General features: G+C 36.8%; 1 protein-coding gene across 2 annotated transcripts in view; it reads right to left on the bottom strand.

Annotated features, from left to right (window-relative positions):
* Positions 1-1,780: 1,780 nt before the first annotated feature.
* GFRA1 (GDNF family receptor alpha 1) overlaps positions 1,781-12,198 on the bottom strand; it is a 204,507-nt gene continuing 194,089 nt past the window's right edge. For both annotated transcript variants that reach the window (XM_038411861.2, XM_038411862.2), the window contains 2 exons: positions 7,403-7,456; positions 1,781-6,080 (listed from right to left, as the gene is read on the bottom strand). In XM_038411861.2, the coding sequence (XP_038267789.1) occupies positions 5,919-6,080; positions 7,403-7,456 (216 nt within the window). In that variant the 3' untranslated portion in view covers positions 1,781-5,918. The remainder of the gene's footprint in view (positions 6,081-7,402; positions 7,457-12,198) is intronic.

Here is a 12,198-nt window from a genome sequence, read left to right as displayed (position 1 = left end):
CCTACACTGCAATAAAAAACCTCCCTGCAGCACTGAGTGTCAGAGCACAAGGCCATTGACTTGGGTTAGTGGGGGTTGCGGCCCTAAAAGGAGCAGTGTAGAAGTCTGGGCTTGGGCTGTAGCTGAAGCTCTCAGACTCTCCCCTCCGCTCCCCCTGTCATGGGGTTTGAGAGTCATGACTCCAGCCTGAGCCCGAACATCTACACTGCAATTTTTAGCAGTCTGAGCCCTGAGTCAACTGACATGGACCAGCTGTGGCTATGCCACAGATCTTTATTGAAGTGTACACATACCATTAGGAGCTAAGACCTCGGTTGAATGGTATCACATGACACTAGATACCACAATCTATGTTGATAAATGCCATTGAGAAATTGGTTGACCCCCTGCTTTTTTCCCTGTAACTTACAAACTCTCTCGGCCAAACCTTGTAAGTTCTTTCTAAGGTTTTAATCAATGACATTTTACCTAGGCAAGCTATTAAAAAAACATTGCAGAAGGATTTCAGGATTTGGCCTGATGGTTACCAAGGTCACCACTTTTAATACATAATCTATGAAGAAAAAGTTTCCCCTAAAGACAAAATATACCCATGTAAAGACAGAGAATTAAGTTGTGTGATGGACAGATACTATACTAAGCTGAAGAATGTGCTTAAAAAAATCCAACCCTTAGCCTCAAAACTAGAGCTGGTTAAAATGTTTCTGATGTAACGTTTGTCATCATAAAAGGCTGATTTTATAAAATTGAAACATTTCATGGGAATGTATTGATTTTGTTGAAATTTTCTGCTGGAAATTATCATAATGTTTCATTTTGATAAGGTTGAAACATTTCATTATAACTCTCATTTTGACATTTATATTTAAATTATAATAGTCAAAATGTTTTGAAGACAACATTAAAGTCAAAATGATAAAGTCAAAATTGAAACATTTTGACTTTATTAAAAGAGCGACTTTATTGAAATGAAATATTTCTATAAGGTCAAAACAAACTATTTCACTTCCTAAAAAATTCCAAAATTTTGACTTTTTTCCTAATTCAGGATGAATCCAAATTTTAAAATCTCAAAATTTCCTGCAGGACAGAAATTCCTCTTTTTATTTTAAGATGTTCTACCCAAACAAACAGTGCCAAAAGGATTAGACAAACCACAGACTCTTCTGATAGAGGTGAGTGTCTCCCACAAAGCTGGAGAGAAAAAGTTGAGTGCTCTTGCATGAAGAGGTTCAATAAAGACATGGAACATCTTGCTCCCAACCAAGTTTACATTTCACAGAAGCAAAGGATATACTCAAAGAAAATGCTGAGGCAAATCTTTAGAGAAAAAATGTAATGTGGGGAACAGGGGAGAATGACGTTCCGAACTGAAGAGAGCCTGAAATGGCCATAAAGTGAAACATCACCGAAGGAAGTGAGCTGGCAAAACAGAACATATATTTAAAAATGAGAAATCTTTGGATTTTCCTGCCAATTTCATTGGAAGCAAACACATTTCTATTTGGGCTCATGTGATGCGAAGTGGAGAGTATGCATAAAGCTGTTGGAATCTGGGACACATCACAGGGAATCCTGTGTCAGTTTTTAATATAGGGCTCTTGTAAGTAAATGTGTATCATTCAGTGGGTCAGATCCCACCAATGCAGTAAAGCAAAATAGTTCCATTTTTTGAACAGGCAAATAAAGCAGAACTGTTTGGCTTGGATAGTTTATAATAAAGAAATAATACATGCCAGATTAGGTCCTCTCACTTGCCCAGCTTTTGCTACCCATTTTAAAAGGAGCTATTCCCCAGAATAACAATCCCTGGCTCAATCCATCTACTTTTAGTGTTCTGCTCTGTCAGCAATAAAGAATTCCAATGGGCAGCATGAGACAGGCCTATCACGTGATGGATCTGTGACTGACTTCCCTCAGCAAGTTTTAAGCATCATTCTTCTTCCTTACTGTTTATATCTACCTTTCCTCCCTGGATATGTCACTTTTAATTCAACCATCTCTAGACCTGGCCTACTGTTACCCCTAGCACGTACTCAAGGCATACTCTACTTCCTGGTGTTTACACTCCATAATATTGGTCATGTCTCATACAATTTTATGGGCAGTAGGATACACCACAAGTTTGAGGAAAAACAGCAATACTTCTAAGGAGAAACAGGGAGGGGCCAAGGCAAAATGACCATGAACTAATGTAAAAGTATTTTTCTATCAGGACTGGTGGTTTTTCATATTCTTAGTTCATTGATTCAAAATGCAACAGTCCTCAGGTTATGAATGGACGCATTTTCAAAAAGGATGGGTCTTATCAGGATATCACTGAATAAAAAATTACTGGAAAAAATGATCCAGATAGAGCCTATAAAATTGCGTTACAAATTATTAAGATCACCTGCCTCTTCTGAATGACACAATATAGGTGAATCTTCCTCGAGGAAAGGCTCATGGACACAGTCTTGCAAGGTGCTGAGGGCCCTCCGCATTCACTGACTTTAATAGGATTTAAGGGGCCCTTGCAGCAACTTTTTAGATCACTCTTAGTATATGACCAAAGTGGTGCATAGGACCTTCTGCAGGATCTCTGTACTTGACAGAGTGAAATTTGCCTCCATATATTTTATGTTTTTGTTACTAGTAATTGAAAGTATCTACTGCAGCTCATAGTCTTGTATCTTTTGTATATTAATAACTTGAGAAAGTCAGACATATGTTAAATAGTGCAAAATACTGACCATATAACACCACATTGTGCATTAGCTCTTTAACATGCTGTTTTTTAAAAAAAAAAAAAACAAAGACAACGATCTGATATATTTAACATGAAAAGTGGAGATGTGTTTCTAATCATTCTAATGAAACTACCTGTTTCATTACGTTAAATGAAAAATGGCTTGTGTATCTTTATTTTAACTCATGATTTAATTTAAACATATAGCTTACTTAAAAAGGACTGAGTTGATTACATTTACAATTCAAAGCCTAGGTGTCATCAATGGGTGCATCCTGTATTTGGATGGCTGCTCACAGTGCTGTAGATATACTGGTAATAGAAATGCACTGAATGAATGCATGAAATCCAGTCTTTGGGTGTTTGCCTAACACTCAGTACATGCAATTATGGTAGTTGTAAGTGGAAAGAAAAAATGAAACGATTTGCTTACTTTAGTACTGTAGCAAATAACTGTGTTGACAAGGTCACTGTGCTAAATTGACATCGTCAGCGCCACATCCAACTGCTAAAAATCCACCAATATTTGCATGGTGATATCTGTAAGAACCTCTTTAAAGTGTCAGACTCATAATTTTTTCCTCTGGCTTGTTTAATAAGCAATTTATTTTTAAATTAAGAATCCAGTGTGCTTTAAATTTATCCAGGAAAAAAACAGAGTGTTATTTCTTGCTTGTGGTAGACATGGCCAGCTTCACAAAATGTAGTCTATTTCTGTGTTATACACATGACTCTTGTTAAGCCAAATAACAATTCCTTTTGTTATCAGATGCTAATGAGAGTTGTTGTTTACAGTGTTAAGTGATCAATTGCTTTTATTCTGAATTGCACTGGTTCACAGCTATAATAATCAGTATAATATAGATAGAGATATTGTAGTAAAAACAAATATATAAAAATCTTCAAAAAATGTATGCACTGTGCCAGCAGATTATTAAAGCTCCAGATATTATTTAACATTTAATGGGCTGAATATAAATGATATTGAAAAGAAACCTTTGTTGATCAAAGAAGGGTTTAACCATTTTAATGTTTATGGATTTGTTTTGAAAATATTTTTAATTGGGTAATGTCAAACTTTCCCATTATAATTCTGTATGCATTAGCATTTCAATAGATTATACTTCCAACTCTTTTTGACATAAAAGAATTTATTTTTAAATCTTGGATCTAGTTATCTTTTTTTCTTGTTGCCACTATTTTTCAATAATTTGATTAGCTTTTAGAAGAAAAGCAACAGCAACCACAGGGGATTTTGTAGTAACGATAGACTATATATTTCTTCTCCAAAAGCGGCTCCTACGCCTTAGAAAATAATGTGAAGTTTTTTTAATCAGTGCAGAATTAAGGAGTAATGTTGTCTACTTTGCTATGTTTAGTGGAATGCAGTACTCTAGATGTTTGTCAGAGAATGGTTTGAATCGTATGTTATGTGACTATAACCAAAACTACAAAAGTGATTTTTAGAATTTTTGCACTGCTTTTATTAGTCTGGTAAAAAGAAAAATCCCAAATATGGATCAGCCAATAGTTTAACAATTGGTTAGTGAGATGTATATTTTTCACATTGCTAGCAGCACTGAAGTCTATGATCTTTAGTTTGTATTTTTATTGCAAATAGCTGATCTGGACATTTCAACCAAACCTGAATAGATCATGTAGGTTTCAGTGTAAAACTATAAATTCAGAGCGATGAACTCTATACCTAGCAAAGTGATCATCTATTTTCAATAAAAACAGATTACAGTTGATCATTTAGATATAACTGCTTGTAACAGTCACCAAGCCACTACAGTCAGGTATATAGACAGCCCTTAGGAGACATGCTGCCTATCTGATGACATTTAAAGCTTTAAAAAATCCCTTCTAGATACTGCAGTAAATCATCATGATTCAGCATAGGATGTTGGTGTCACCAAATGAAACAAAAGTGTTTAAATCATGTGCACTGGCAATATTGCCATTAAACCATTTATGGGTCCAATACTGCAAACCTTTACTCATATCAGCAGTCCCATGGGCTTGAGTGGGAGTACTAATGTGAGTAAAAACTTCTTACATAGATGAGGTTTGTATGACTGTGCCCATAACTGAAGCAATGATCCCTTTACGTGTTGATTTTAGCAGTATAAGAAATGATACACAATTTAAATTTCACATTTCTGTTTTATGTCCTATTTTCAGTCTATAATGGCGTGATCGGAGAGCTAAGCCATAAAGCTTCTTTAACTTTTAGAGTTGATATACTATGTAAATATAAGCAGATAATGCTGTTTTAGTAGATGAAATAAATTGTATGTCATTTTTATTAAACCAACAATAAAATAACTAGACTGTATTATTACAATAGAAGTATAGAAGACCAACAATTGTACAATTGAAACTCTTTAGCAAAATTTGTTTCTATTATGTATATCCTTGTAATTTAAATAAATTTAGCATTATGAAGTGTTCACAATGATTGCTTCTTGTTAATTTAAGGAATTTTCACCCCTTGTTAAGGCTAAATGTAATTAAAATTTAGAAGTACTGGTAAAAGTTTATTACACTCTGTTTTTTATGAGATTTTAACTAAAAGATGTACGTTATACCTGTATGTGACTTATAATGGCTTCTAGCAGCGAATGCAGAACCACTTACGTTACAGAAACATTTAAAGAGGAGAATGCTAACACACTGAAAAAGTTAAACATCAGTAGCAATCTATCAAATGAAGACATTTCATGAAGTCCACTCTCTGGGAGAACATTCACCATGTGACAAAAGCCTGGCATCCTCGTTAGTCTGATGTTCATTTAATTTTAAAATCAAAATAGTTAAATGAGATAAATAGAATCTTAAGAAAACTGACATCTTCCTTCTCAGGTAAAGGCCAGAATTGAAATAATAATAAAAAATCCAAACAGATTGCTTTACAGGCAAATTTACATACTGTCTCTTTATAACACTGCATGCCCAAAAGCCTTTTGGGTTCGGAATGTAGCACTGCATCAAGTATTTCACAAAGCCCCTAAATATCACAAGAAGCTTAAAAAAAAATAAGAAAGAAAGAAAGAAAAAGAAAAATTCCAGTTGAATGAAACTGTTTTAGCAGAGTGCTTCAACTCAGCTCCTAGAACTGGAATTTCAGATAAACAACAGAGGACAGGGAACAGAATTTTTTTTTGTAACGTGTCCTTTTGTAATGCAGCTACAAGGTTTCTGATGAACTTAAGAACAAAGAGACTGAGAGTGCAATTGTCATAAATATGAGCAGTGTGCTTAGACTGAAGCTTGTAGGAAGAGCAGATGAATTCTCTGACGATATGTGACTGGTGGAGACTCTGACTGTGTTGTCCTTCCCAATAGCATTCTGCAAGAGACAACACTTTCCTTGGTCATTGTTAAGCATTTTCATTATACTGTAATATATTTAGATGCACTTAATAAAATTCATCCTGCCAGTTTCTCCCCCTCCAATTTCATGTATTTCACCATTATGAATTTGAGTATATGAGAAGGATAAAACAGGATGTCAAAAAGACAGTGGTATTAAAATACAATTTGATTGTAACTATCAAAACACATTTAAGGGACACCATCAAAGTAATCAGGTGGGGAAAAAAGAATAAATGAAAATGACACACTTTGAGAGCAAACCCAATTGGAAGATCTAACCTTCTAAAATCAAGCACTATTTTAAAGAGATCTGTGTTCCAACATGGAAATTCATTTTTAAAAAGCAGATGCAGGACTTGCTATGAAATTTGTCTTGTGTAGCCAACAGCAAGGATTGTTTGAAAACAAATTATTGTTGGATTTCTATAGGTAAGAACCACCATCAGAGTAGGTTTATGGGTTGGCCTAGCAACAGAAGCAATGTCCATTTAGTTTCTTTTCCCAGTTGCTGCATTGTTATATGCCCATGTGTTTTCATGATCAAAAAGTACTAATGCTACATACAATATACAGCTATACATTATACACAGTAAAATAACAGGATAATATTGGGGCAGATTGGCAGGTTATGTGCAGGTACACGGGACAGTACACAAGGAGTATTCTTTAACTCCTGAGCCAGCAGAAAGGTTACAGATTAGTTTAGTTTCCATGAGAGTCAATCTTCCACCTCTAGGGATGGTCCTTATTGGTCAGGTTTGAAGCAGGCTGGTGGAACAGCGTAGGGAAAGGTTCCAAGTCTCCAGGGACTGTCAATCTAGCTCCTAATGTATTACATAACTGTCATTTCATTTATCCTAAATCAGTATTCTGTCAGCCATAAAATGAAATCTGCTGTATTTCTGGGACTTGGTAAATGCCATATGATTACATGTTCCTGCAGATTACTAGCTAATTACTCTTCCTAGGTGTAACACTAATTACTATTTGACCTGCAAAATCAGTTCTTGGGAAGCCAAGTGGAAAGAGGGAATCCCAACAACTATGTAGGAATTAAAATGTAATTATCTCACCACTGCATGGTACCAGGGTAGCAGCCACTTTGGACCCAATCCTGAGCTCCTCACTCAGGCAAAACTCCCTTTATTATGATAACTTGGTACCCAGCTATGATGATATTAATGGGAATTTTGTCTGAGGAAAGAGTTCAGGATTGGGTCCTGGATTATTACATTTCAGATTGATATCTGCATTATGAAAAATAAAGTGCTACTGTGATAGGGTCCACATTCTTACCTCATTAAGACAGAGTTCTGTGTCTACAGATTCATTGGATTTCCGCTTCTGTGCCTATAGACAAATGCAAAAGTTACACAGTATATAGGTATATTTATACACGTAATATGGATATTTCTGTTTGAATAAGCTTTTCTTGATTGTTCTGTTTCATGTTAACATGCCTCTATAATAAATGAGTAGGAATGAAGAGCAAATAGTAAAATAACAGTCTTGAAGTAACAATATAATCTCAGCGCTTGTCTACATAGAGCCTTAGTGGTTGGCAAGCCGGGATGTGACTCTACAGCCCAGTAGCTAGCCATTATATTTCAAATGGTAGTTCATCAAAACACACAAAGGAACTTTTAATGTGCAGTAGCCAGGTCCACATGCCCAGTGAGTGCGTGGCAAACTAGTGCACTGCAGATTTACAGCCTGGTTTACAGCGCATTAAATCTCCGTGTAGACAAGCCCTTGCAGTTTTAATCCCCGCTGTGAATTTAAAATACAGATTTTGAAAAAGCCAGTAAGAATAAGGGCATAAGGCACTCAGCTATTACCGTGATGAGGCCATAGAAATGCCTACATATAAATCAAGTCAGTAATCAAGGGTCTATGTAAAAGACACATATGATCCTAGTAGAGAAAAATGGAATATGATCATGCTTTCAGTAAATATTAACTAACACTAATAGATCTTAACTAGAATATATGGACTTCGACCAGTGTATTCTTAACAGTTAGGAAAAAATATACCATATTTTGAAGTGGTTTACTTCTGCTAATAGAATTTTACCTAGATGTTAAGATGACCAATAAAAATATTTTAAAATAAAAATATATTAATTTCTGTATTGTGGTACAGCCACAAAGCCTGTTCTGGAAAGTTACCAGATTATGCAAACAGAACAACATTTATTTCCTTTAAGGAATACAACTATAAATCAAACGATCGGGGGACTGGATACCAGGTACCCCACCTCCCAAGTGCGTGCTCCAATCACCAAATGATATAGTTATTCCCTCTCTCCCCTTTTCCCCCCCATTATTTATCTACACTGGAAGAGCTTCAACAGGAGAACCTGTGGGGGCCCCTCATCAGAATATCCTATGGCCCAGTAGTTAGGGCATTCAACCTTGAGGTGGCAGATCCCTGTTCAAATCCTGTTTCCCCATCAGGCAGAGAAGGTACTGGAATCAGAGGTCTCCAACGTCTCAGGTGTGTATCCTAACCACCAGGCTAAAAGTTATCAGGGACGTCATCCTCCTCATTTTCTGTTAACTTGTCTGTAGGGGCCCAATTCAGTAGGTGAGTTCTGAGCATGGTTACTGGGTTGGGGAGAGGATTCCCTGTCCATGCATTGTTCTGGGGCTCAGTGTGGGGTTGCAATGCATATGTGCAGAAGCAGAAACACAGGCATCTACTGAACTTTTATCTCAAAAATTTCTGTGCAGAGCAAGTTTTGGCACCTACAGGGTTCAGCAGCAGCAGCTGAGGTTTTTGTGAATCTGAGTGGGGCCTGATTCTGGGATTCAGGCACTGAAAGTGGCAGGTAGGCACCTAAGTTCTTTTGTGAGTCTAGCCTCTAGATGAAAAAATAAAACTCTGGCAGTGAATTTTGAGTGCTACTTGGCCAGATTAGAAATGACTTTCTCTGGTGACAGCAATGCTGATTTCACTCCTCATTGGCTTGCCGCAAGGGGAAACATGACAAGCAAGGAGAAACCAAAGTAAAGGCTAATCTTGCATTTCTTTTTCAGCACATCCTTCCACTGAGTCAAATGGGAAAGTGGAGATCCAAAGAACATAGGATGGGATCTTTGGTTTTTACATTATAAATTGTTAAAGGCCTTTGTTGATATTTCCTACCTCCTTGCTATGTGCTAGATATCCAAGTCCTTATACAAGCTTCTGTCTACTGCCCATGTGTGTTTTCTAGTCGCTATGCCTGGCTTGGGTTACAGAATACTGTACCATTTAGGATATTACTATTTCTAATTAGCTTCTGCTCTATACCAAGGATTAAATTTTATCTTTTCTTAAGACTTAATATAGCTCTCAAAATGAAAAGAGAGAACAAGGTCGTGTTCATCTTCCATTACATTCATCTTGAAAAACAACATAACCAGTGCAGCACAGAAAGTATAATTGCATTTTAGAAAACAACTGTTTTTAGGGTGAAATCAACAATTATCAGGTAGAATCCAAAATCAACAACAAAAGCTTTTCAATAATTTTGATCATCATTCACTAGCTTTAATTTGGGAACAGTTATCTCTATATTTAATGAGGACCATTTTAACAATAATTAATACATTTATTTACCTGCTTCAAATAGAACAGAAGTTCCTTCTTCCTTTGGATTTTAAAAAAGTATTTTAAAGTGGCCTTTTCTCCCTTCAAAGTGTAAGGGATAGTGTCTGTAATTCAAAAATAAAACAACACTAACACCTTCTTTTTGGGGAGGGGAGCAAGAGGGGGATTTGCAGGAAAAAATTAGCTTCCAGGCTGAGACATTATCTGCCAAGTTTCAAATTGGAAGAGTAGATTTTTACTGCTGAGTTATAAACCTGAAAAAATGAGTTCTAATGGAAATACTGGCATAGGCTGCACTACTATAATGCAATAGTGTATCACTAAATCACAAGTGATTTTTGGGGGGAGGGGGAGCAGGGAAAGAACCTGTGGGCGGAAGAGTGCACTATGGGAAGCTTATATCAGTAATTACATCCTAAAGGGAAAATCCTTCCTGCCCAATTCTTAGGCACAAAGAGCAGAGAACACAAAAAAATGGATGGTGCTATGCTTCACAGGAAAGGAGTGCTTTACCTGGGGAGTCAAGTCGGGACTCAGACACTACTGATGGTCTTGAGGCACATGCACTCACACACAAAAATGAAAAATTATGTGGAGCCCCATTATCTGTTTATCTATAAAATAGCCCCAAATCTTATACAAGATAAAGAAGCTTGCATCCCTTGCATGCTGTAGAGTGAAGTTCTGGCCGGGGAAATTCTGCACCTCAAGATTCAGGAGGATTTGGGGGAATACAGGTGTGTCTTATATAGGCTACTGTAGATGCCATCCCAAGCCCCAGTCTCAAAGAACCCCTCAGGACAGTGTAATTCCATGCCTGGTACACTGGTAACAGGGTTTGTCCCTAAGGTATTAAGAGCAGCCTTTCAGTCAGAGTAAAGATAAAATAAAACACATTAATTTGCAAACTTGACAACATCAAATTAGGCCTGAATAAACACTGGAGTGGCTGGGTCACTATAAAAAGTAATTTTCCCTCTGTTGATACTCTCACCTTCTTGTCAACTGTTGGGAATGGGCCACATCCACCCTGGATTGAATTGGCCTCGTTAGCACTGAGCCCTCACTTGGTAAGGCAACTCCCATCTTTTCATGTGCTGTATATTTACCTGCCTACTGTATTTTTCACTCCATGCATCTGATGAAGTGGGATATAGCCCACAAAATCTTATGCCCATATAAATTTGTTATTCTCTAAGGTGCCACAAGGACTCCTCGTTGTTTTTGCTAATAAGACTATAGTAGAACTTCGGAGTTACAAACACCAGGGTTACAAACTGATCAGTCATCCACACACCCCATTTGGATCAGAAGTACACAGTCAGGCAGCAGAGACAAAAGCAAATACAATACATTGCTGTGTTAAATGTAAACTAACAACAAAAATAAAGGGAACATTTTAAAAATGGATTTGACAAGGTAGGAAACTGTTTCTGTGCTTGTTTTATTTAAATCAAGATAGTTTAAAAGCAGAATTTTTCTTCTGCATTGTAAAGTTTCAAAACTGTATTAAGTTGATGTTCACTTGTAAACTTTTGAAAGAACATTTTGTTCAGAGTTATGAACATTTCAGAGTTACGAAACACCTCCATTCCTGAGGGGTTTGTAACTCTGAGGTTCTCCTGCATATTTCAGAATTAGACTTATTTTCAGGCTTCATATAAGGCCTGAGCCTGCCATAAGAATGTTCATGAGATTTTTTTCACTGACGGAAATGAGAGCAGGATTGGGCTCGTAAAAAATCAATGAAAATGAAGTTTAAAAAAAACTCTCAAGAAAAGAGGTCTGGGATCTGTGTTATTGGCTAAAATCAAATCTGCTAACGATTCATGCATTTAGCTGTAATCTACTTTTGATTGTAGAATGAATAGTTACAGGTAATTGACTCACTGACCTAAAAACCCTCCAAATTACTGTACACCTTTTCCTTTTGTTACTATAAAAACAAGCAGTAACTTTATTTAACTACAGTTCTTAAAGCCTATCCCACAAGGAACGATTAAGAAGGTTTGAGATGGGTTGACTGATAACTGTGGCTTTGCAAGAAACTCCTGTTTGGTTGGACTCAGAAATGCTGGCCAGTCTTAAGAAGCTGCCTGAGTTTTGTCTTTGTCATCAGTCTTGTGCTGAGTTACCCTTTTATATTTTGTAAAATGTGCCCCTTAATTCTGTAAAGAACCTAGTTACTATGGTAGAAAAGCAAAGATTCATATTTAAGAATTTGAACACTTGTGAACTCTGTCTGATGAAATTTTCATTATGCTGCTCATCTATCAGGAGTCTTAGCTTAGCTTGGGCAGTCTCAGGGTTTTAAACCACTCCCCTGCTTCCTCTAAGGCACTGTGCCCAAGCCAATGTCCTGAGACATCTGGTTGGTACGGAAAGCTTCTCAGCCCATTTCAGAAAAGAACTAGTACCCTATGCCCAGCAAAGAGCTGACAGATGCTCTTCCTGGAGGGGAAGGAGAATCAGAGCTAGCAGAACAGCTAGCTGTTTC

Source organism: Dermochelys coriacea, chromosome 7, assembly GCF_009764565.3.
Source record: "Dermochelys coriacea isolate rDerCor1 chromosome 7, rDerCor1.pri.v4, whole genome shotgun sequence".
In the NCBI taxonomy this organism is placed as follows: Eukaryota; Metazoa; Chordata; order Testudines; family Dermochelyidae; genus Dermochelys; species Dermochelys coriacea.
Note: the sequence above shows the minus strand (reverse complement) of the source record. Positions and strands in the feature narration are given on the sequence as shown.